This window comes from Oryx dammah, unplaced genomic scaffold (assembly GCF_014754425.2).
Source record: "Oryx dammah isolate SB20612 unplaced genomic scaffold, SCBI_Odam_1.1 HiC_scaffold_27, whole genome shotgun sequence".
Taxonomy (NCBI): Eukaryota; Metazoa; Chordata; class Mammalia; order Artiodactyla; family Bovidae; genus Oryx; species Oryx dammah.
This window is the reverse complement of record NW_024070211.1, coordinates 29,049,760-29,074,633: the sequence shown is the minus strand read 5'-3', so window position 1 is coordinate 29,074,633 and position 24,874 is coordinate 29,049,760. Positions and strand designations below refer to the sequence as shown.

General features: G+C 51.5%; 2 protein-coding genes across 10 annotated transcripts; one reads left to right on the top strand and one right to left on the bottom strand.

Moving 5' to 3' along the window:
* Nucleotides 1-1,172: 1,172 nt before the first annotated feature.
* ZNF142 (zinc finger protein 142) lies at nt 1,173-20,580 on the bottom strand. 4 transcript variants are annotated; one of them, XM_040228348.1, is made up of 10 exons: nt 20,108-20,507; nt 16,854-17,167; nt 14,112-14,711; nt 12,701-12,835; nt 10,744-11,568; nt 8,241-8,418; nt 4,358-7,286; nt 3,503-3,608; nt 1,610-2,108; nt 1,173-1,545 (listed from the first exon to the last, which is right to left on the bottom strand). In XM_040228348.1, exons 2-9 carry the CDS (start codon nt 17,134-17,136, stop codon nt 1,639-1,641), a joined length of 5,526 nt encoding a protein of 1,841 aa, XP_040084282.1. In that variant the 5' UTR covers nt 17,137-17,167; nt 20,108-20,507; the 3' UTR covers nt 1,173-1,545; nt 1,610-1,638. The 4 variants fall into 4 exon arrangements, with proteins under 4 accessions (XP_040084282.1, XP_040084280.1, XP_040084281.1 ...); XM_040228346.1 differs by having other exon boundaries at nt 1,173-2,108; nt 20,108-20,260; nt 20,428-20,495; XM_040228345.1 differs by adding an exon at nt 20,516-20,580 and having other exon boundaries at nt 1,174-2,108; nt 20,108-20,260.
* A 34-nt stretch (nt 20,581-20,614) lies between these two features.
* LOC120854373 (mitochondrial chaperone BCS1) lies at nt 20,615-24,579 on the top strand. 6 transcript variants are annotated; one of them, XM_040228352.1, is made up of 8 exons: nt 20,615-20,892; nt 22,098-22,461; nt 22,560-22,699; nt 22,914-23,108; nt 23,326-23,389; nt 23,616-23,785; nt 24,006-24,123; nt 24,267-24,579. In XM_040228352.1, exons 2-8 carry the CDS (start codon nt 22,142-22,144, stop codon nt 24,517-24,519), a joined length of 1,260 nt encoding a protein of 419 aa, XP_040084286.1. In that variant the 5' UTR covers nt 20,615-20,892; nt 22,098-22,141; the 3' UTR covers nt 24,520-24,579. The 6 variants fall into 6 exon arrangements, with proteins under 6 accessions (XP_040084286.1, XP_040084290.1, XP_040084285.1 ...); XM_040228356.1 differs by having other exon boundaries at nt 20,636-20,782; XM_040228351.1 differs by having other exon boundaries at nt 20,833-20,854.
* Nucleotides 24,580-24,874: the final 295 nt, after the last annotated feature.

Genomic DNA, 24,874 nt, shown 5'->3' with positions numbered 1-24,874 from the left:
GCACAAAATGACTTGGTCCTTTCTGACAAGCAAATGTAGGACCCAATTTTTCACCTTCTTTCTTTTCCCTTTCTTCGTTTTCACAAGTCTCTGGCATCATTCCTGTCCTTTCCCTCTGCAGACTCTACACTGGAATTCATTCCTTCCTCTGGCTATAGGCTCAACACCATACCCAGATCTAGGAGAGTCCTTTCCCACCAACTCTGGCTCAAAGGCACATTGCAGCTAGAAATCCAGAGTGGGCTTGGGGGCAGAGAAACCCAAAACTCAAACCTCCACCCCTAGCTTCCTCAAAGTCCAGAGCCAAGGGAAAGACAACTCGAGCCTCAAGTCTCCCCAGGCAAAGGCTGGGGAAGGAGATCTGATCCCCTGTATTGACTCTCAACAGAACACTGCATGGCCCAGAGAGTCCCCACTGGACTCCTGCTCACTTGTGCCACCAGTATAAATAGAGCTTCTCTCTCAAATTGGCCTGAGTGTGGTCTCTTATTGTTGGGCAAAGAGATATGAGGGTTGGGGGACATTTGGGTAAGACAGGTGGGATAGGAAAAGTGGGAAAACAGGATTTCCCAGGCCCCCCAGCATTCATTCACTACACAGAAAGGGTAAGAAGTATGACTTCTAAGTGGCAGGGTAAAAGGAGAGACAGAGTTACATGATCCCAGCCTTCCTAAAGAGTTGGCCTGGAATAGTCTTGCTTTATATCTGGTGTCTCAGCATAATTATTAATAGTATCCTCTTTGATTTCCCCAGTGTGTCCCAGTTTAGATGATTCGTGATACAGTCACTGTGAAGCATCGACAGAATTCTGGGTGAGAGATTTACCTCCCCAACTGTCTGTCTTCCACTATCCTGTGCTTTAACTCCAGTCTAGCAGCTGAGCTGGTCTGAGGATGCTGCTGAGTTAAAGCTGCTTCTACGAGAAGGCTGAGTAGGTAGCAATCCTCCATCTACTGGAAGACAAAGGGATTTGGAAATAAGGAGCAGGGCAAGGGCTAACTCAGGCTCTAGGACAGACAGAAGGCAGATCTTGTCCTCTTTCAGAACCAATCACTCAGCAAAGATGGAAGGAGACAAAGGAGTGACAGAGGCCTGAGAGGGGACAGGGCAGACTGAGAGACAGCCTGGCAGTATTAAAGTCGGGGACATGGAAGAGTCTCTATAAGCTACGAATCATTTAACCATGCTTTATGGAGCAGGGGGCACAACGGCACATGCGGTTAGATACAACTGTTTTGAGGATGCTGAGGAAATAGGAACTTGACAGTTAAGAAGGAAAGAGATGAAAAGGGTAATCCACGATCTTATAGCCAGGGACTTTGGTGGGGCGATGGTGAAGAAATTAGGAACACACAGGTCAAAAACACAGTGTGCCTCAACAGAAATCAATTTGTGGTCCAGGTCTCTCTTTTATATCAACTTCCAAGTACTATGGGCCAGATTCCCAGGAGGGTTCCAGCCTCATTTATGCCCTGAAGCCAGCCCCTCCCACAGCCCTGAGCTCCTAAGGCTAGCTCTGGGTCCAGTCTGCACATGGGTCCACACCCTCCTGGTGTCTGGGAGGTGTGGGGGCTCAGCCCTCGGGTCCAGTCTGCACATGGGTCCACACCCTCCTCGTGTCTGGGAGGTGGGGGGCGCTCAGCCCTCGGGTCCAGTGGGTAGAGCAGCAGGAGCGGGCGGGCCAGGGTCTTCCAGTTGTACGTCGTGCAGATGCACCGTGGGAGTGGTGGGGTCTTTGCCCACGCCTTGGTTGGGGTCAGCCTGGTCAGGGTGGTGCCTGCGCACGTGCTTGACCACCTGGAATTTCTGCTTGGCCTTGTAGCTGCAGAGGCGGCAGAAGAAGGGGTGGCGGTCGGTGTGAGTGAGGGCGTGATGGCGCAGGCCGGCGGCCCAGCGGAAAGCCCGGTGGCACACGTTGCACACGTAGGGCTTGGCCTCGCTGTGCTTGCGCAGGTGGGTGCGCAGCAGGAAGCGCGTCTTGAAGGCTTTTCCACACTGCTCGCACATGAAGGCCCGAGCTTCCCGGTGCCGTGTCTCCTGGTGAACGCGCAGCGCGTCGGCCCGGTTGGTGCAGTACTCACACTCGGGACACTGGTATGGCTTCAGTCCTGTGGGACGGGGGAAGGACAGGGAATGGGTCACCACTGAAAGAGGTGGAACAGGATCCGTGGACCAGAAGTGCCCCTGTGATCCTGGCACATAAGGAACACAGCCAGCCAGCTGACAAAGGACCATGTCTCTGGCATGTTCCGATCCTGTCTGATGTGCTCCCCTTCTTCCACATAATCCCTTGTAGACAGTGGGTGCTCAATGGATGCTGGTAACTAACTGGACCCCTAAGTAGCCATCTGACAGCAGTAAAGACTCAAATATACTAAGTTTTCTACAAGCGGAATTCCAACCCCCTTTTGGTCCTGGGTCTTCCCTCCAACCCCCACCCCCCCCATCAAGGCCACCACGAGAAAACCACCAGAGAAATCCTAGCTGAGGGACTTTCCACAGAATCCTTGAGCAATCCTCAGAATTGTCAAGGTCATCAAAGTACAGAAAGTCTGAGAAACTGTGCGTCCCAGAGGAGCCCAAGGAGACGTGACAACTCAAGGTTGGGCGGGGTCCTGGGTCAGAGGAGGATGTCGAGGGAAAAGCAAGACAAGTGAAATCAACTCTGGGCTTCCCTGGTGGCTCAGATGGTAGAGACTCTGCCTTCAGTGAGGAAGACCTGGGTTCGATCCCTGAGTCAGGAAGATCCCCTGGAAGAGGAAATGGCAACCCACTCCAGTATTCTTGCCTGGAGAATCCTATGGACACAGTAGCCTGGCAGGCTACAGTCCCTGGGGTCGTGGAGAGTCGGACACAGCTGAGCGACTTTCACTTTGATCCTGGAGTACTCACGGAACTGGGAATCTATTTAAATATAATTCCTTGTTCAACTCAGGAAGTAAAAGAAAATACTTAAGAGGGAAGAGGTAGAGATAAAAAGTAGTGGTATCTATAGAGGCAGAGGGTCTTGAAATGCACCTGGTTAATTCCCTTACAGGGTGGGCCATATGCAGCAATCAAGACACACCATCATTAACCCATCTCTGAGAACCTGTGGTCCACAGACTCTACTCAGGAGGGAAAAAAAGGACAAGTTAAAACAGGCGAGCCCTCTACTTTCTCCTCCTCACTCACGATAGTTCCATCCTGTTTCCACAGGAACCAGGTAGATCTGGTTCTTCATGCTCGAGTTGGGGGTTCTCAACAGAAAGGGGGTGACCATGTGCCACAATCCCCTGGGAAGGTTTTGCAAAGCACACATGCCCAGACCCCCAGGTTCACCTCTCCTGATTCTGATAGGCTTTCAGTGGATTGGGAAGTTATTCTGGCTTTTCAGTTGATCCCTGATGTGAAAACTGACATGCACCCCAAATCTGCATAAGGACATACACCACCTCGGGGAGGCTGGGTGTGCCAGGGCACAGCGGAGCACCTCAGGCCTGTGGAAACCACGCAGACTCACCTGTGTGCTTGGTCATGTGGTACTTGAGCTGGTTGACCCACTTGCACTTGTAGCCACAGTCAGGGCACAGATACTTCCGTTCCTCCTTGTGAATCCGCATGTGGTACTGGAGGAGAGAAGAGCAGAGAGCACCCAGAGAACATGCACCTAATGGGTACTCACTGGATGTGGAAATAGGGTGAACAGGCAGAGAAACTGCTGGCAGATAATCCTGTTCCCTGCACCAAGCTGACCCATTCCCTCCACTGCCAATCGGGTCCCCTAGGCCAGTCACTTGGATACCACCCTGATCCATTTGGCCAACCTCAGGTATACCTGATCTCAGCCCTGCCACTCATTTAGCTGTGTCTTTGGGCAACCTAACCCCTAATTCTCAGTTTATTAATCTGTAAAATGGGAACACTGAAAGTAACTATTTCGTATTTTCATAAGGAGTAAAATTAATGCCCAACATACAGTGTAAGTGATCAAAAAATGTTAGCTATTATTATCTAGATTATCTACAACCTATTACATGCCTTTATCACATGCCAAGCATATATTATGGAATTCTTTTTTTTTTGGCTACGTGACATGGGGGATCTTAGTTCCCTGACCAGGGATTGAACCCATGCCCCCTGCACTGGGAACACAGAGTCTTAACCACTGGACCACCAGGAAGTACTGGAATTCTACCTTTGTAACCACCCTATGCAATACTATCCCCTTTTCTCACAGATGAGGAACCTGAGGCTTGGAGAAGTTAAGGGACTTGACCCCTCCAAGCTGATACTTGGAAGAGTCAGGATTAGAGAACCTAGGTGGTTTTAACTCTGCAGCCTGCCTTCCTCCCGTTTCCATGGCCCCTGACCTTACCTTGAGGCGAGAGGGGTCCGCACAGGCATAGGGACAGAGGTGACAGCGGTAGGGCTTTTCCCCGGTGTGGATACGGCTGTGCCAGGTGATCTTCTGCCGGTTCTTGGTGCTGTAAGCACAGTCCGTGCACTTGTAGAGCCGGGTGCCCCCGTGCCCTTTCACATGGTGATCAAGCACCAGCTGGTGGCGGCAAGCAAAGTCACAGAAGGGGCAGCGCAGAGGGGGCTGGCCAGAGTCCCCCTCTCCGGCCGAGGCTGCAGCTGCCTCGGAAGTGTCCTCGTGCTGCTCCAAGTAGTGCTTCACCAGGCCCACCCGCTCCCGGGCAGCAAAGTCACAGAGCTGGCAGCGGTGGCTGAAATGCTGCTGCCTCCGGTGCTCGTCCAGTGCCGGCCGGCTAGGGAAGGCCTCCTGGCAGGCCCCACACTCGAGCCGGGGGTGCTGCTTCCGCGTGTGCCCCCGTAGGCTGGCGGGGCTGGCGCACAGCAGCCCACAGCGGGTGCAGTGCAGGGGGCCCTCGGCGGCCTCTGCCAGAGAGCCGGGGGTGGGCAGCATGGGCTCTGGATGCCGGCGCAGCGCATGCTGCTTGAGCGCTGTCTCGGAGCTGAATTGGGCCTCGCACTGAGGGCAGGCAAAGGCCGGGGTGCCCTGGTGGCAGCTGTTGATGTGGCGGGTGATGTCATGGCGGAGGTAGCCGCTGTAGTCACAGAGAGGACAGAAATGGGTAGGCGTTTTGTCGTGCACCCTCAGCCGGTGCAGGCGCAGTTTGGAGTTGGTACCGAACGTCTGAGGACAGGAGTTGCAGCGGATGCGGCCAACCCCTGTGTGTCGGGACTGGTGGGCCTCAAGCCGGTACCTTCGGGTGGTGGAGAAGTCACAGAAGGGGCACTGATGTGGCTTCACCCCCTCGTGCTTCAGCCGTCTGTGCTGCTGCAGGCACCGGCTCTGCTTACAGGTGAAGCCACAGTCCCCGCACTGCAAAGGGGGCCGGGGGCCTCGGGCCGGGGTGGCAGGGGGGTGCCGGCGCTTCTGGTGAAGCCTCAGGGCAGCAGCAGCGGGAGCAGTGAAGGGGCAGAGGCCGCAGCGCAGCTCTCCAGAGGGCTCCAGCGGGCAGCCCCGGGTCTGGTGAGTCCGCAGAGCCCGCTCCTGCTGACAGCTAAAGGGACACGTGGGGCAGGAGAAGCGGGCCGCCTTCGGCTTTGGCAGCAGAGCCGGCTCCCCATCCCCTGGGCTGCGCTCTGTATTCCTACTGCTCAGGGGTGCAGAATCCCCGCCACTCAGGGGGGACAGGGCAGGCTGGGTCTGGACGGCCCCGCGCTTTCCTCCTCCGCCACGTCCACCCCGGCAGCCCTCAGCCACGTGAGAGGTGATGGAGGAAAGGCGAGAGCAGAGGAATGCGCATGAGTTGCAGTGAAACTTGCCCTGCTCAAAGTGGAACTTCTCAGGGGCCTCTGAGGGCGAGGAGTCTCCCACAGGAGGGACTGTAGAGCCAGAGAGCACAGCAAGAGGCTCCCCTATCTTCTCTGGCTCCCTAGAAGGCTCAGAAGGAGCATCTCTTGGGAGCATGATCTCTCCTTCTAATGGTGCAGCTGGGGTCTTCCCACCTTCTGCATCCTCTGAGGCCGGGGTGCTTGGGGGTAGAGGCTGCAGAGCAATGGGTGAATCTGGTCTGGGCAAGCCCTTGTTCTTCCTGAGCAGAACGGGGCACTTCTTCAGCAGGTGTGTGCTGAGGCCACGCTGCTGCTTAAAGCTAGCACCACACTCGGGGCAGAGCAGGGGCTCTCGGCGGCCCTGGCACCCAGCCCTGGAGTGCAGACTCAGGGCCTTCTCCCGGCGGGTGATGAATGGGCAGTGTGGGCAGCGGAAAGCTCTCCCCTCTGCCTGAATCACGACCATCTGGACTCGCCCTTCCAGCACCAATGCCTCTGCCTGCTCTTTGTCCTGCCTCCTTAGGGCCTTGAGTAATGACTCAGATTCAGGGAGCTGGGGCAGGGGTGCTGTCTCAGTGGGTGTAGTTGCCTTGAAGGTTCCCACCCAGCCATCTGGGGGTTCCTCTGAGGAAGGAGGATTGGTTGGGGGCTGAGAGATTGACTTTTCCAGAATGGGCTCTTCAGCACCCAAGTCAGAAGTTCCAGCACCCTCAAAGGTAGACAGCTCTGTCAAAGTTCTCTCTGGCCCTTCCAGGCTCAGGGGCCCTGGGGGATCCAAGGGCCTGAACTCCACAGGAGCTGTCTCGGTGACTTCCTCAAGGGGCGGGTCAGCCACAGGTCCCAGCTCGACTCCCAAGGCCTCGAGGTGTAGTGTGCAGCCGCCCTCGTCTACCTCCGCTGGACTGGGGCTGCCAACCAGGTCATCCCCCTGGGGAACCTCGATGCCATCCTGTTTCCCAGCACTGCCCTCCTCGCTGGTCTCTGGCAGGTCCTGGATCAGGGTGGGGTCCATTACAGCCCCTGGGTCATGGTCCGGCCCCTCAGGCTGGGCAGACAGTTGACTTGCAGGCTCTGAGTCTGGTGAGGGTGTTGGGCACTGCCTGGCCCCTTCTGGCTCCTGGCTGGCACAGCGGAGCTGCCAGACCTGGTCGCCGGGCACGTAGCCATGGGCCTTGCGCTTGTGGAAGAAGAGCGTGGTGTTGCTGAAGGTGCGGTAGTCGCAGAGGGCGCAGCTGAACTCGCGGAGGCGGGTGTGCTTGCAGTTCTCGTGGCTCAGCAGCGCCTGCTTGTGGCGGCTCTGGTAGCTGCAGTAGCGGCAGGGGTAGAGCGGCACTGGCGTCCCAGGGTGGTGCTGGGAAGCCATGTGCTTCTGCAGCTCGTACTTCCGCTTGCAGGCGAAGGCACACACCTCACACATCAGGGACTTGCCCTGGTGCCGCAGCTTGTGGCTGCTCAGCTGATCGGCCCGGTGGCAACGGTAGGAGCACTGGTTGCACTGGTATCTGGCAAAGAGGGAAAGATCACAATTATTGAGTTACTCATAGCCACTACCAGTCACTCATAAATTCATACCATGGGCCAGGTTCCACATTCACTTGTACATGTGTCATCTGATTTATTTAAAATATTTTCTTAAAAGTCTTTATTAAATTTGTTACAATACTGCTTCTGTTTTGGTTTGGTTTTTTGGCCACGAGACATGTAGGATCTTGGTTCCCCAACTAGGGATCAAACCCATACCTGGTGCACTGGAAGGCAAAGTCTTGACCACTGCATTGCCGGGGAAGTCCCTTGTCATCTAATAGAATCATTTTTTCTGCTACCCTATGAACTAGGCATCTCCATTTTATCAGTGAGGAGACTAAGGCATAGAAGTTAATAACTTGCCTCAAGTTACAAAGGAAGTGAAGGGCAGAGACAGTCTAGCTTCAGGGCTTGTGTTCTAACTCTTAATCTATGTTTCTTCCTAAAGGGAAGATATCATGAATCAGCAAACTTCTGCAGACTTCCAGGGTGCTGACATGGCTACAGCCCCTCGGGCAGGTTTCTGCACCGAGTTCCCACTCTCCACAGAGGCGTGAAAGCTAAGGAGAGACTCCCTAGCCAGCTGAACCCACTGGTCAGAGGGGAACTTGCCAGGATGTGGAAGTGCCAGGATCGGGGTCACAAGCGTAGCCCATCTATGTCACCAGGACTGGGCTCAGCTCAAATGACACCTCAGTCTCCGGGCCTCTCCTCTGGGTCTGCGCTCCCTTCCCTGAGCCCAGAGAGGTCTCACTGTGCAGCCTGGGCCACAGGCAGAGGTCAGCTGGAGGCAGTGTTACAGAAATGACAGGAGCAGAGGGGTGTGAGGAAGGGTCTCTTGGGGCCGGAAGAGAGATGGGGCTGGGAGCCGACTTTAGCCAGCTTAACCCCAGGTCACTGGGCGGGGGAGGGAGGCACACGTGCGCTCATGCCTGAGGTCGCCTGCGTGTTTGCGCATGTGCACGCTGAGGTAGTGCTTCCACTTGGTGACGTAGCCGCACTCGGTACACATGTAATCCTTGGTGTTGGAGTGGGTCAGCATGTGCTTGGACAGGTAGCTCACGTCTCGGCAAGTGAAGTCGCACAGTTCACACTTGTGGGGCTTCTCACCTGTGGGGGTGGGGTGAGCGGGGAGAGGACACAGGTCAGACACGGAGCGACTGAGGGACGCCCTGATGCCCGGCAGGAGCGGAAGCTGAGGTGCTGATGGCAGAGTCAACGCTGCCCCATGGCCCTCTCGGATGACCTTGCCTCCACCCCGAAACCCGGGAAGATGGGGAGAAACAAAGACCCAGCTTTTCTCAAAGTCGGTTCTAGATTTGTTATACAGCTTACTGGCACTGACGGCCAACTGCTCCACTTAGCCCAATCCACTTAGTTTTGTGGAAGAGGAGAAGGAAAAAATTAGGTAATATGACATAGTGGTTAACAACTCTGGAGTCCAACATAGTCATACAGATATTAATAGCTGACATTTACACAGTGCTCACTATGTGCCAGGCGCCTTTCTGAGCACTTTATAAAAATGCCTTCCCTTATTGAATCCTCACAACAGCCCTGATTACCCCATTTTACAGAGGAAGAAGCTGAGGCACAGAGGCAGGTGTTCTGATTATCCCATTTTACAGAGGAAGAAGCTGAGGCACAGAGAAACCATAGAGCGATTAGGCAGTGGTTGAAATTCCAGATTACTACTGTGTGGCCTTGGGCAGGTCATTTATCCCCATCTAAGTCTCAGTTTCCTGGTTTCCAAAAAGGTGAGAGAGGGGGGAAGGTGGGGGGAGGGGGCGACACAAAAATACTGACCTCACATAGTAGACATAAAGTTTAAATAAGATGCCCCAGAAGACTCAAGGACGAGCTGTCCTTGTAAGTTGGTCAAGACCTGGCGCTGACTGGTGAGTCTGGGGCCATATTCCTTTCAAGACCTCTCCCTGAGGCCCCTGCTACCCATTCAGCTCCTCCCCTGATGGTGAAAGAAAAGTAACCAGCTGGCTCTGGTTCTAATATCAGCTGTGGGATCCTGAAACAGGCCATTTAAATGTTCAGGGTCTCTCATCTTTACCTGCCTTCCTCATAAGATTGTTACGAATAATAAATATGAAAGAACTCTGTAAACTGAAAAGCGCTACACAAACATACCTCAGAGACATTGTGGGCTCAGTTCCAGACCACTGCAGTAAAGCATATACTGCAACAAGGCGAATCACACAAATTTTATGGTTTCCCAGTACACATAAAAACGTTATGTTCACATGCTGCACTGAAGTCTATCAAGTGTGTAACAGCATTCTAACAAAACAATGTGCATGCCTTGATTAAAAAATACTGCTAAAAAATGCTAACCATCACCTGGCAATGCAGGGTTGCCACAAACCTTCAATTTATAAAAAACACAGTATCTGCTAAGAACAGTAAAGTGAAGTACAATAAATGAAAATACGCCTATATTGATATGAGGTTTTAGGAAAGGCCCCCCAAAATGAGATTTTGTGAATAAAGCCTGTATAGAAATGAACTGTTTAATGGGAACAACAATGGCTTTGCCACAAGCTGCCTAAAAACTGTCCTCCCAAACTAAACAATCTTTGATGAGATTTTTTTAGATGTCTGGTCAATTCACTGATACTTACATAGAGATCACAAATGGACAGATGCTATATAGCCAGGGAGCCTGAATTGGTTTTTACTCAAAGTTATCAGTAATGCTGATAACCAGTTAAAAAGTCTGAGCTGAAAAGCCTGCAACTTTCCGGTCATGAGACGTGATCATCTTTCAGTGTCACGGCTGCCAAGGCTGTAACATGTGAGGGTGGCTCAGCCCCCTCAGCCCCATCTCTCACAGCACATCAGAAGTTGGGTTACAAAGGCAGCCATCTGTCCTGGTTTGGGCTTCTTTGCTTTAACAGGCTGGGTAAACATGCCTGACTAGGGGTGAGCAGAACCCACCAGGGCATTAAAGGTGAGGCACAAGAGCACAGGGTCTGAGGAAAGTGAAAGTGAAGTTGCTCAGTCGTGTGCAACTCTTTGCGACCCCATGGATTGTAGCCTACCAGGCTCCTCTAGCCATGGAATTTTCCATGCAAGAGTACTGGAGTGGGTTGCCACTTCCTTCCCCAGGGGATCTTCCTGACCCAGGGATTGAACCCAGGTCTCCCGCACTGCAGGCAGATGCTTTACCATCTGAGCCACCAGGGAAGCCCCTGGGTCAGAAAGCCTGGATTCAAACCCTAGCCTGACCATTTTCTGAGCTGATGGACGTTCAACTTAAGGCTCATTTGTGAACTTCAGATGCTAGCTTTACCTCATGAGTCCTATGCACATATGCAAAGCCCCCCCACGTGCCCGGCACACACGGAAAGCTCCCATTTGCTGCCATCATCACCGTCACCGCCCCCACGACACGGAGCGAGGGAAGGGCGGAAGCCATCTCACCAGTGTGCAGCAGCATGTGGCGGATGAGCACCCTCTTGTGGGCGGTGGCAAAGCTGCACTCGGGGCACTGGTGGATCTTCTCGTGAGCGTGCATCTTGCCCACATGGTCCTGGTAGGCCACCGGGTTGAAGGTGGCAAAGGGACAGAAGGCGCAGCGCAGCTCTTCACTGCCGGGGTGGCCCTGCTTCTTGTGCTTGCGGAACAGGTGCTTGTTGGAGCAGGCGAACTCACAGTGGGGGCAGTGGAAGGCGTAGTGGCTCTTATGGTGGGCCTCCATGGCTCCCACCGTGGCGAAGAGCATGGCGCACGAGTGGTGGCGGCACTCCACAGCCCGCACCCCGTGGGTCTCCTTCAGGTGCTTCACGAAGGCCTTGCGGTCGGGTGCCGTGTGGCCGCAGCCCTCCTGGAAGCAGCGGAGGGGCAGTGGCTCGGCCGCGGCGGCTGCGGCGTGGCTCTTGAGGTGCTCCTTCAGGGCCTGGCTGAGGCGGAACTCCTCCCGGCAGACGGGACAGGCGTAGGTGTCCGAGTAGAAGTTGGAGATGTCCTCGTGCATGCTGGCCATGTGGCGGTTGAGGGCGTTCCTCTCTACGGCGCTGTAGTGGCACAGTGGGCAGCGGTGGGCCTTCTGGCCCAGTTCCCGCAGCAGGTGGGTCTTGAGCTTGCTCTTACTGGTGAAGAATTTCTGGCAGTTGGGGCACTGGAGACTGGGGTCTGGGAAGTGGAGGTGTAGGTGCTCCACCAGGTGAGTTCGCTTCTTGAAGCAGCGCTTGCATTCTGGACACATGTGGGTCTTGAAGAGGGACTCGGGGCCAGAAGCCACAGTGCCTGGGAGAGGGAAAAAGGAGGGGAGGATTGACAATGAGATTCTTCAATAGGCCAGGGACTGACCATATAATGGAAGAACCACAGTCTGCCCAGACAAAACATGCACGCCTGCATGGCCTCATTCCTTTCTCTCCGGGAAACCAAACAGTAGCATCTCAAAGACTCAAAGAAGAGACAAGACATATTCAAGTATTTAGAGAAATAAAATCACAAGGATGTCTCAGACCATGCTGTGGCCTGTAAGAAGTGCTTCACCCAGCCACCCTCTATTCCTAAGCCTCTATCCAGAAAAGCTCAAAAGAATAATCTTGATGGAACATTCTTGTTCCTCCTGCCCTCCATGGGGGCGGGTGGAAGAATCAGGAGGGCTGGTTGGAAGGAGAAGGACCTCACAGGGAGTGAGCAGAGGGAAGACAAGGTAAAGTACTCTTACTTCAGAATACTCCTGTCAGAGAGCTGGTAATAAATATAATAAGATCCTTCCTGGTCATCTGTTGGTAAATATGCTCCCTGTGGGATGGGCTTCAAATGCTGTTCTACTCAGATGGAAAACTGAGAATGCAAGGGTTCAGAAATGCAGTCTTAGGGGGCTCAATGTCAGACAAGACAGGTTGCCAGTCAATAACCTCTAGCATCTTCGTTCTATGAATATCACCCTCTCTCCTCACAGAAGAGCCTTCTGCCTGAGGAAAACCAACTCCAAGAGCAAATGCTATTTACCTTTCCCCTGCATCACCAGGGGCTTCCCAGGTGGTACCAGTGATAAAAAAAACCTGCCTGTCAATGCAGGTAGATGCAAGAAGCACAGGTTCAATCCCTGGGTAGGGAAGATCCCCTGGAGGAGGGCACAGCAACCCACTCCAGTATTCACGTCTGGAAAAATCCCATGGACAGAGAAGCCCGGCAGGCTAGGGGGTCACACAGAGTCAGACTGAAGTGACTTTAGCCCTGATGCGCTGTGTCACTAGGGACTGTGCCCATCTATCACTTCCCCACTAGCTGTGTCGAAGAAGAACGTTAGGAACGAAGGATGCGAACCAAAGCTCAGAAAACCAAACCCCAGAGCCTCAATGCTAGACCACCCCCAGTCTGTTCCTCCCCACCGAGAGGTTCAAGCCCATCATGTCATTACCTTCCAGCTCCAGGGCTTTCTGGGAGCTCTTCCGGCTAGCACGCTCCTCTTCCTCCTCTTCCACTGACTCCTGCCCAGGTGAGGGCGCTCCTGTCTCCTCTGAAGGCTCTCCCATTCCTGGAGGCACTTTGGGAGCTGCAAGTGCAAAGAACTGGATGACTAGAGAAGCCAGCGCAGCACTGAGTGCTTGAATTTCCCTCTTACTAGCCGGGAAGAATCACCTCTCACCGTGTAGCCTAAGAAAATCCTGGGTTCTAAGCACACACGTTTATTCCCACAGGGACGGAAAGACCAGGAGCTAAGGTGTTAGTAATGCTCCAATCTAAAGTTAGTCAAGGGCTTCACTAGTGTCTCAGACAGTAAAGATCCATCTGCAATGCGGGAGACCTGGTTTCGATCCCTGGGGTGGGGAGATCCACTGGACATGGGAACAGCTACCCACTCCAGTATACTGGCCTGGAGAATCCCATGGACAGAGTAGCCTGCCAGGCTATAGTTCATGGGATCACAAAGAGTTGGACATGACTAAGCGACTTTCACTTTCACAAAGTAAATCAAACCTCAGATAACACCAAACTCAGACCCCTTGAAGGTAAGAGCTTTGAGGTCACTGGAGTGGGGAGAGGGGCACAGAGGAGGACAGACTAGACTGTACTTCCTTGACTCAGGTCCCCAGGGCTAACAGCTAGTGGCTCACGGTGGGCGAATATTCCTGACGTCTAAACTGTCTACTGCGAAATCCAACTCAGCAATTCAGGGACACACCCTGTACTCCAAACCCATTCCTTCTATCCCTCAATAGAGGCAGCTGCCACGGTAAGGCAAAGATGTATGACTTTTTCATTCCAGGAAAGAAGAATCTACTGTTTGCACCAGAGCACAAATCAGTGTTAGCAAGCCAAATTCTCTCATCAGAACCCTGGCCCCGCTGGTCTGATTTCTCTGTTTCCTCCTGCTCCTCTACTCACCTCACGCTCTCTTTTTGAGACCAAGAGGAATAAGAATCACTGAAGCACCACCTCCATTGAAGGTTTCTTTTTAAAATAACCCCAGCTTCTCCTGCCCAATTCCACTTGCTCTAACAGGAGTCCACAGGCATTCCACCAGTGGCTATAGCCACTGACGGGCAAGGCGATTTAGCTTCTGCCCTCAGAAAGTTCTGAGATGGATCAGAAGAGATGTTGGTTAAATCACTTCAGTGCAGCCTAAGCCAATCTTCAGTCATTGTCTGCCTGGTCCAGGATGTCTAGATGCCTTCCCACATCAGTCAGTAATCCTGACCTCCTGAGCCACTACTCTGGATTCTCTTAAATTCATGCATACATTCATGGCATCTGTAACAACTGCCTCTTCTACAGACCAACTGCAGCTGTGTTCCAGGCAGGGGACTGCTGGGCCCTTGACCTCATACCTGGCAGCAAATCCTGGGAAGGAAGACCCATTACAGCAGACGGCTCTCGCTGCGTCCCAGCCCCATGACTCCGCTGATGCTGCCGGAAGAGTTTGACGTTGGAGCCCACAAAGCTGCAGCGGTTGCAGTGGAAAGGGTAATGGGTCTGCCGATGCAGCTCCATGCCCTGCTGGCTCCCAAAGAGCAGGGGGCAGCCCCGGAAGGAACAGGGCACCGGAAGCGCTCTGTGGGTCTGCCTCAGGTGCTGGTGGAGCTCCTTGCGATCTTGAGTGGAGAACACACAGCCAGATTCTGGGCAGGAGAAGGTGTCGGGGGTGCCCCAGTGCATCTTGAAGTGGCTCTTCAGGGTCTGGGGTTGGGCAAACTCTTGCCTACACACAGGGCATGGCAGGGGGCTATCTGGTGGGCTCTGGCCCTGCAGAGGGCCGGGGAGGGTGAGGTTGCTGGGGGGCAGCTCTACAGAGCAGGGTGGGGTAGGGAGGCCCTGCACGGGCTGAATAAGGGTCTCAGTGCACTGGTGCAGGGCCAGCAGAGTGGGTTCTGCAAAGCTCTGCTCACAGCGCTCACAGAAGTACACCTCCACCACCTTTACCAGGACACCTGTAGGCAGAGGACCGACAGAGAAAGGCACAGAATCAGACAGAATGAGACTCAGAGGAGTTAGTTACCAGCAGAAAATATAAGTGGATCTTTTCATGTCTGCGGAATGGAGATGGGCTTAAGTCTGATTCTACACCTGACTGTAAGCCCTTAAGGTCAAGGACAGTCTATCTTACATGGTACTCGGCACAAAGTAGGCATTTCATAAATATTTGTGAAGTGAATGTAACAGGCATTAACCAAATCCAAAAAGCATTAAGAAAAGGTAATATATTTTGCCCAAATGAAAAATTAGAAACTCTCACAAGAAGAAAATGACAATCTGGGGGTAACATCTGTGGCATACATGACAATATATATGTTTACTTTTATACGCTGTGAAAAACACTTTCAAATGCACAGTGGCTCGTAAAATGGAGGACATCCTTTCTGAAATGAGCCAAATCACATTCACAGTAACTGCTGCCATTTCTTAAGTAATAGCAGGACCTTGACAAAGAAACACTTAGGAAAATACTCTTACTTGGTCCTCCAACTGCCCTATGAGAAGAGGGACCTGGGATTCTGCAAGGTTAAGGCCACCATGCTTGTTAATGGTGGAGTCCAGGTTTGTCCTGCATTCTGGTGGTCTTTTTTCTCTTTATATTTTTCTTTGTTTAAATAAAAATCCAGTGCAATAGCACATCTATATAAGAATATCCACCTCCCAGCCTCACACACACAGTTTGGTCTGTATCTTTTCAGGCCTCATAGGGGTCACATTTTCATAATTTTTTTTCCCAACTTGCTATATATCAAAGATATTTTTATCTAAAAGTAGTACATTTAGATCTATCTCATATTTTTTTTGTCCAGTTCACGATACTTCAGAGCATGGATAGAGCAAAATGAAATTACCCTTACTGATGGGTATCTGGGTTGTTTCCAAACACTGTAAAGAAAGCTGCCCTACACATCCTTATTCCTGTATCTTTGTGCACGTATGTGACACATTCTATAGAACATTCTGTATCCCTAGAAGTGGAATTACTGGGTCAGAGTACACTCATTTAAATTTTGTTATGTGGATAAACTGACCTTCAAAAGATCACACTAATTTATACTCTCCATAAACTATAAGATAGGGTCTGCTTCCCACAGCCTCACCAACACTAGTTTTATTAAAAAAAAAAAAAAAAAAAAAGCTTGATTTTTGCCCAAGTGTTGCAAAACAGAAGTGGCATCTCATAGGTACTTTTAACTGGAATTTGTCTGTTAGTGAGATTATGGTTAATGACTTTTTTTTAAAGTGAATTGCATGTAGGTTTCTTCCCTCCCTCCCTTTTTTTTAAGGAAAAAAAAAAAACTCTTTCTTTTTCTTATTGTTCAGCTTTTTGAATTTTAAAGATATTAACTCTTTTTATATATTGCAAATGTCTTTCTAGGTTCCTTCTCAATTTATTTACTATTTCTTTCACCACATTAAAGTTTAGAAATGTTATACGATCAAACCAGCTAATCCTTCCCAGTATTCTTTGCACATTGACAAGGAAAATTGGTACAATTGTAGCTGGAAGATGACAGTTAAAAAATAGGGAAGCTACCCAAAAATAAGAAGTTGTAGATGTAGGAAGAATAACAGGGAGAATCTTTCTTCTAACATAAATTGTTCAATTCCCAGTCATAACGCATGCCTTGGGTGAGTTAAATATGTTATCCACAAGAAATCAGAGCAGGGAAATAGCAGATTACCTCTAGGAAGCCCTGCCAAGCCCTGGGTGGTGGAGAGAGGCTGGGCCTTTTGCTTAAACCCTGGCTGCAGTCCCTGGGTGGGAGGGTCAACGTGGAGAAAAGAATCCCTGAGGACTATAGCAGTAAGAATTGGGCAGAGGTGTCAGAAAGGTCTTCCCTCCTGGATTACCGCCTAGCAGACGTGAAGCCCTCTCAGGGATAGACTGCCAAGAGCTTGGTACAAGTTGTGCACCACCTTGCCAGCCTCCAATAAACATTCACCAACTGCAAATCAAATTACAACATCTCTAAGTATAAAAATAGGATGCTACCTTGTGTCTTCATCTTGTTTATAGGCAAGGATCAAAAATAGCACAGACAAATAACTCAGGCCTGCTTATCCTACTGCCCTGAGAGCAACTGTGTTTATACCTGGAGTCTCTCCAGGAGCACCTGGGGACAGATTTCCAGCTACTGCTTCCACAATGATCTCCATGTTCCCTGTGTCCTCTTCAGTGGCTGTGGCTTCTACCAACAGGCAGCCTGGGTCAGGAGGCAAAGGTGGAGGGTTCGCAGAAGGACAGGGCCTATGGACAGGCTCTAGGATTCCATGGTTAGAGAGAGGTGGGGGGATCAGCAGTAGCTCAGGGCACAGTCCATCCATCTCCCCAGTGCTGTTGGCTGGCTGTGGGTCCAACACGGTGTCTGTCATCATCACCAGTTTCTGTGCTGTGGCCTCTTATATGCTGATAAACCAACCAGAAGAAAAATCAAACAACGTATTATTAGATCTCTCACTTTCTTCCCAGTTGGGGTGGGTGCACAGCCCAATGCCTGCCCCAATTAGGCATCTCCTTGCATGGCAGCATGCCATACCTAGTTAACATAGACATTTTCTTTTTAAGACAATGTTTACCTGGAGAAGAAAATGGCAACCCACTCCAGTATTCTTGCCTGGGAAATCTCATGGACAGAGGAGCTTGGGGGGCTACAGTCCAGGGCATCGCAAAGACTTGGACACAACTTAGCAACTGAACAACAACAGCAAGACAAAATCAGACAGATTGTGATTTTTTTACTTTACAATATTGTATTGGTTTTGCCATACAGTGACATGAATCCGCCATGGGTGTACATGTGTTCCCCATCCTGAAGCCCCCCTTCCACCTCCCTCCCCATCCCATCCCTCTGGGTCATCCCAGTGCACCAGCCCCGAGCACGCTGTATCATGCATCGAACCTGGAATGGTGATTGGTTTCACATGTGATAATTTACATGTTTCAATGCCATTCTCTCAAATCATCCCGCCCTCACCCTCTCCCACAGAGTCCGAAAGACTGTTTTATACATCTGTGTCTCTTTTGCTGTCTTGCATACAGGGTTATCGTTACCATCTTTCTAAATTCCTTATATATGTGTTAGTATACTGCACTGGTGTTTTTCTTTCTGGCTTACTTCACTCTGTATAATAGGCTCCATTTTCAGGAAATATCTCTTGACAGAAATGTGGCATAAAATGGAAAGTGAAGTGACCTAGCAATATGGAATATAGAGTTTTGTAAGAAATTAAAATTTGTGTATAGATTAATAGTTGCAAATATTCAAACAATAAAGTTCATGGCTAAAGGAGAAAAAAAAAGAAGACAATGTTTAGAACAAAGGCATTAAAATGATAATAGGGGTCAATACAGGAACGAGACAAGAAATTGTGACCCATATACTAAACATTGTTTCTTGGAGCTAAGTGAGGTTTGTCATATCAGTAAGCAATCTGGGTCTCGGTTCTCTTATCTGCAACAAAATTGGATGGGGCCAAGCTATCAGGGCTTCCCTGAGACCTCAGCTGGTAAAGACTCCACCTGCAATGCAGGACACCCCGGTTTAATTCTTGGGTTGGGAAGATTCGCCAGAGAAGGGATAGGCTATCCACTCCAGTATTCTTGTGGCTCAGCTGGTAAATAATCTGCCTGCAATGTGGGAGACCTGGGTTCGATCCCTGGGTAGGGATGATCCCCTGGAGAAGGGAAAGGCTACCCACTCCAGTATTCTGGCCTGGAGAATTCCATGGACTGTATAGTCCATGGGGTTGCAAAGAGTCGGACACAACTGAGCGGCTTTCACTTTCAAGGGATCTCAGAGGTCCCTTCCCCTCTTAACATCTTAGGATCTCACTATTCCTTAGCTCAAAGCCCTTCCTGCATGATCTGGCCCTGCTGCCTCTCTAGATTCATCTCCCACCTCTCTCTGCAGAAGATCTCTTGAGCCAGTGATTCAACTTTTCATTGATTTGCCCTTTCCCAGACTCACCACATTCTCTTCTGCTTCTATATACTATACATCTCTCAGCTTGCTGGGCCTTCTCCCCTTTGTCATCTCTCTTGTCTGGCTAACCAACTCCTAACTATCCTTTGCGCATCTGTACAGGGATTTCCCTGGTAGTCCAGTAGCTAAGACTCGTGCTCCCAATGCAGGGGGCCCTGGTCAGGGAACTAGATCCCATGTACCACAACTAGGAGTTCGCAAGCCACAAGTAAGATCAAAGATAACTCAGACCTGGAGCAGCCAAATAAATAAATGTCACTTTACTATGATGGCATCCTGACACGGTTCATCTAAGTTTCTCTCTCTAGGGTCCTCATGGCACCGCGTACATAGCTCTATCAGAAACATGTCACACTGCACTATTGTTTACTTGTCGGTCTCCCTCTCTAGACTTGGAGCTTTCTGAGTGGATTTTACTGAAGTTATCACGTCACTGAACATAAACCACAACAGCCTATGCAAGTCAGACAAGGGATTCTAATGAAGAACTGTGACGCAGTGGTAAAGAATCTGCCTGCCAATGCAGGAGACACAAGAGACACAGGTTTGATCCCTGCATCGGGAAGATCCCCTGGCGTAGGAAATGGCAACCCATTCCAGTATGCTTGCCTGGGAAATTTCAAGGACAGAAGAGCCTGATGGGCCACAGTCCATGTGGTCACAAAGAGTTGGACACGACTAAGCACACACTCACACACAGTTAAGAACTGCAGACACAGAGATGCAAGGCTAGGCTTCTACTAAGATAACAAACCAGAGGCACCTTATGTATAAAGTAACACACCTGGAGAAATTTTTCATTCATTGACTATGACCTAATATTGAACACTGGAACTCAACTCAGAAGTGAATGTCAACTAAATTGCATATCCTGTTATACACTGCTAAAATTAGTTTGCGCCGAGTAATTAGGAATTAAGGATGATAGTATAATCACTCCATGAAACTGAGCCATGAAGGTCAGGTAAGGGGCGCCTAGGGCTAGAAAATCATTTTGTACATGAGAATTCTGCAACTCAAAGCCTCAGATTAGGGAAATTCAGGTGGTAGAGCAGCGCACTTCCGCCCTCAGAGGGTTCTCTGGAAACCACTGACTCCACTTATCGCTGCTCTAAGGAATCTTCCAGCTCCAGTAATAATTGCCTTAACGGTGAGCCAAGGGGTGTCGTCTAGACTGAGAACCGTCAGCCGCTGGAAGGCCGAGTGAGGTGGGACACAGGTGGGCACAAGAGAAGAAATGAGGTTATCTTCGGGGCAGCGGTACCGAGGAAGAGAAAGGACACATTAAGGCAGAGAGAAGGCCTGGGGAAAGGGTGAGATCGAGTCTGGGGACCAAGGCACCCGATTTCGTGGGCTCTACTCACCGCGTGGCCTTCGGCAGATTGTAGTTCCCTCGCTTCCCGGGACGTCAGCTTTCCTGTTTGTAAAGTGTAGGCGAAGACAGCCTCCACATCGTTGGGCGGGAGCGGGAATCACAATTGCCGGCAAAAGGGAAAATCGTCTTGTAACCTGCGAGGCTAAGGAGGGAGCATCGTCATGCTTACTGTCCTAAGGAGAGGCAGAGTGTAACCGGGTGGGGTCCACAGCAATGACGCCGGGAGTGCTGAGCTGATGCGCCGGGGCCTCGTTCGTCGCCGCACTCCCTTCTGCACTTCTCCCGAGAGTTCCCATCGCCCAGGCCTACCCCTCATTCTGCGATTTGAGAAACTTTTGCCTCTGGCCTACTCCACCCGCACTCCCTACTAGTTCCCGCCCCGCAGCCTCCGGCTTACCTCCAGCCCTAGGCGGGCAGGAGCCTCATCTCTATGGTCGTCCAGCGGCTGGAGTGGCCTCCCGGGACTCTCTTTGTGCGACCGCCTCCGGCCCAGAAGCCTCCAGGACCGCGGCATATGGAGGCCGCTCTCTCTTTCTTTGTGAGGCTGGTGAAGTACTTTCTCTATGGTTCTTCCTGTCGTTTCCCCCCAACCCCCACCTCCCCTGGCCCTGAAGCCCAGAGAGTACCATCGAGAGTTGTGGAGCAGAGTGGTGTGGTCGTCTCGGTGGGTGTGACGGGAAGTAGATGAAAGAACTCGGGGGCGAAGCCAAGTGGAGAGTGCCCGAAGAGCCGAGGGGTGAAACCATCGAGAGGAAGGGCCAGAGAGTCATGGCGGTAAGGGGGAGGAGTGACCGACTGCTGCGAACCACGCTGCTGGAGGCGCGAGCTGGGGTGTGGAGGGGATTCGGGAGGAGGCTTCTGGGCGTCCGACAAGGACCAGGAGCGGAAAGGGCTTTGTCTGTGGCCTTCCACGCATAGGAATTTTGGAATTCTGGATCCTGTTCTGAGCTTCAGCAGAGGTCACTGCTGTCAGTTCACCGCACTGCGTGCCGGCATAAAGCAAACCGGCGTGGGGTCGGGTGAAGTGTGCTAGAAATGATTTGACCTCCTACCCCTTGGGGATCTTACAGCCTAGAATCAGGCCCAATCACATTTTATTGCGGGGCGGCGAGTGGAATTCGGGGGAATCTCCGTGGATAAGGTAGCAGATGGACGGGACTTGAACTCTATAGAGATTGGGGGAAATAAAATGGGCATTCTGAGTCAAGGAGGAAGGCGGCTTATTTGTTCAACAGAGAATATTGGGAACTAAGCCATTAGAGGTACGTGGGCCCCGTGTTGTGGAGACAGAGGAGTTTTCACCTAATTCAGGGACTTGTTGAGAGCCAATCATTGGAGGTGTTGGAGTAGGGAAACTAATGGCATTGAAGCAAAGCCTTATGAGGAAAAATCTCAACCCCTGTATAGCAGTTTGGTGAAGCATGACCAAAGTGGAGATCCACTAAGATGCCACTTCAAGAATTAAAATTAATTTCGAAGAGACAGTTTAGATGGGAGGTAATAAAAGGGCTAACAGGACATTAGCATGTGAAGTAGATGAGAGGATACCTGAAGGACATGATACGTGATAGCAAGGCATGAAGATATTGACAGGTTGACAGAAGAGAGTAACTTCATCCCCTGCTCATTCTGGCCAGTGGGCCCCTATCTCAGCTGGTCCCAGGAACCACAAAAATGCTGTCCATCTATTATCCTTAAGTCAGTTATATCATTCAGTCAAATTTAAGGAATCTCCAGAATAGTTGTCTGGCAGGACACTGGTATGAAACAGGATAATGAAAGGCAAAATGGGACAAGTGGCTCAGAGTCTCATCCCTTGGGTCCAACACCAGCCCCACCCCACGAAGGATATTGCAGCACATTGTAATACTGACCTGTCATTCCTCTCCCAGCTTCTGTGGGGCGGGAGAGGAATTTGAGTCCTTTTTTTAAAACTAATCTTGTGCTTTATCCCATCTTTACTGCCCCCCATTCTCCAGGTCTTGAAAATGCCTCGGGGCCCGTGAGGTTCAGTGTTTTCAAGATGCCCCTCTCAGACTTTGTTCTGGCCCTGAAGGACAATCCCTACTTTGGGGCTGGATTTGGGCTGGTGGGTGTGGGCACTGCCCTGGCCCTGGCCCGGAAGGGCGCCCAACTGGGCTTGGTGGCATTCCGGCGCCATTACATGATCACATTGGAAGTCCCTGCTCGAGACCGGAGCTATGCCTGGTTGCTTAGCTGGCTCACCCGCCACAGTACCCGAACTCAGCACCTCAGCGTTGAGACGTCGTACCTTCAGCACGAGAGTGGCCGCATCTCCACCAAGTTTGAATTTGTCCCCAGCCCTGGAAACCACTTTATCTGGTAAGGCTGGAAGCCAGAAAGGGCTCTGAGAGTGGAAAAGAATGAGAGGAGGTGGACTTGACCTGTTTGTTCACCTCATTTTGCTCATTCTTATTCAGGTATCAGGGGAAATGGATCCGGGTGGAACGGAGCCGAGAGATGCAGATGATAGACCTGCAGACGGGGACTCCTTGGGAATCTGTCACTTTCACGGCTCTGGGCACTGACCGAAAAGTTTTCTTCAACATCCTGGAGGAAGGTGTGGGACGGCACAGACAGCCTTTTTGGGGGTTGAGGGGGAAGTGGCAGTTACAGGGATGGAGTCTTTGACATCAAAGGAAGAGAAGCTTGGAGAGGCAGAATAGGAGGATCTGGGCCCATGGGAGCAGGGCCTGGGGACTGTTTGGGCACAGCTCTGCCTAGTAGCATGGCAAAGGGTAATTATGGGTTTTGTCTCGTCTTCCCCCTCCCAGCTCGAGAACTAGCTCTGCAGCAGGAGGAAGGGAAGACAGTGATGTACACCGCTGTGGGCTCTGAATGGCGCCCCTTTGGCTATCCACGCCGCCGGCGGCCACTGAATTCTGTGGTTCTCGAACAGGGTCTGACTGACCGAATTGTCAGAGACATCCGGGAATTCATTGATAACCCCAAGTGGTACATTGACAGAGGTGAGAAGCAGCTGAGGTCTTGGTGGCCAGATGGGGCAAATACAAAGCTCTATCCTCATTCCCATAGAAGAGGAAAGAAAGGTTGCCTAAAAGGAATGATTACTTCCAATGCCAAGGCTATCAGGCCTCCAGGGAGCAGGGTTGGGGATGAATGTGGACATCTAGGGCAGAGTACATGATTCATTTGTCTTGATGATCATCCTGCCTGTATTCCTAGGCATTCCCTACAGACGTGGCTACCTACTCTATGGGCCCCCTGGTTGTGGAAAGAGCAGTTTTATGTGAGTAGAGTCAAACTTCTCTTAACTCGCAAACTGGAAATTGGGCTGGTGGGGTTGGAAAGGGAAATAAATGTGGGGAACAGGAAAGCATGAGACATGTGGAACACTAGTGTGAGGTGGTGGAAGGGTTAGGCCTCAGGTTCAAAGCCAGTCCTGGGAGGGACAGGCAGTTGGACCCAAGGACCAGCTCCCAGCTTGCCAGTTAGCTGTTACCCCTCCTCCACAGCACAGCCCTGGCTGGAGAACTGCAGCACAGCATCTGCCTGCTGAGTCTCACGGACTCCAGCCTCTCAGATGACCGGCTCAACCACCTGCTGAGCGTGGCCCCACAGCAGAGCCTGGTGCTCTTGGAGGATGTGGATGCTGCCTTTCTCAGTCGAGACCTGGCCGCCGAGAGTGAGGGGGGATTCACGGCACGGGGATGGAGAGGGGGTATTTCTAAATGAGGAACAGTGGAAGAAAGGAGAAATCCAGAGAGCAGGTGGAGGGCAGCTGGGTTAGCAATCAGAGTCCACTGGAGACATGGATAAGTAGTGGGGCACGGTAAGCAGGGAGCAGAGAGGGGTGCTAATTTGAAGTAGGGCTGTGATCACTCATGCTTCCTCTCTTCCTCCAGACCCCATAAAGTACCAAGGTCTAGGTCGGCTCACCTTCAGTGGCCTGCTCAACGCCCTGGACGGTGTGGCTTCCACCGAAGCACGCATAGTATTCATGACCACCAACCATGTCGACAGGTAAGGAGTGAGGTACTCAGACCTGGAGGCAAGACTCCATCCCCCTCAGTGCCTCTGGAGAATCAGGAGGTGCGGAGGAACCGTTTTGGGGGGTGCCAGTGGCCCTGCTGCTCACGACTGCTTTCGCTGCCTTCTCTTCCTAGGCTCGACCCTGCCCTGATACGCCCTGGGCGAGTAGACATGAAGGAGTACGTGGGCCACTGCTCACGCTGGCAGCTGACCCAGATGTTCCAGAGGTTCTACCCGGGGCAGGCAACTTCCCTGGCTGAGACCTTTGCAGACCGTGTCCTTCAAGCTACAACACAGATCAGTCCTGCCCAGGTGCAGGGCTACTTCATGCTGTATAAAAATGACCCTGCAGGGGCCATTCAGAACGCAGAATCTCTGAGGAGGTGACAACTGGGCTGTGCCCAGCTTTCTTTTCCTCCAGGAGATCAATAAACAGCTGCCAAGCTACTCTAGTGTCTGACTTTCCTCCTACCTCCCCATGTTGGCACTTGAGTAAAATCCTGCGGCTGTAAACATAGATGCCTCCAGGGACCGTCAGGTATCCACGTATACAAATGCTAGGGACACAGCCTGCCTAAGACAAGGTGGGAAGAAGAGAGACTGTAGTAAACAGGAAAGTACTATCCTCCACCTAAAGGTATTCAAATATAGACAGAGAGATGTGGCTGCACGCACAGGGGCTTATGCAGCAGGCTGGGGCCTGCAGATTTTGCTTAAATGTTGGCCTTTTCTAGTCTTCCTT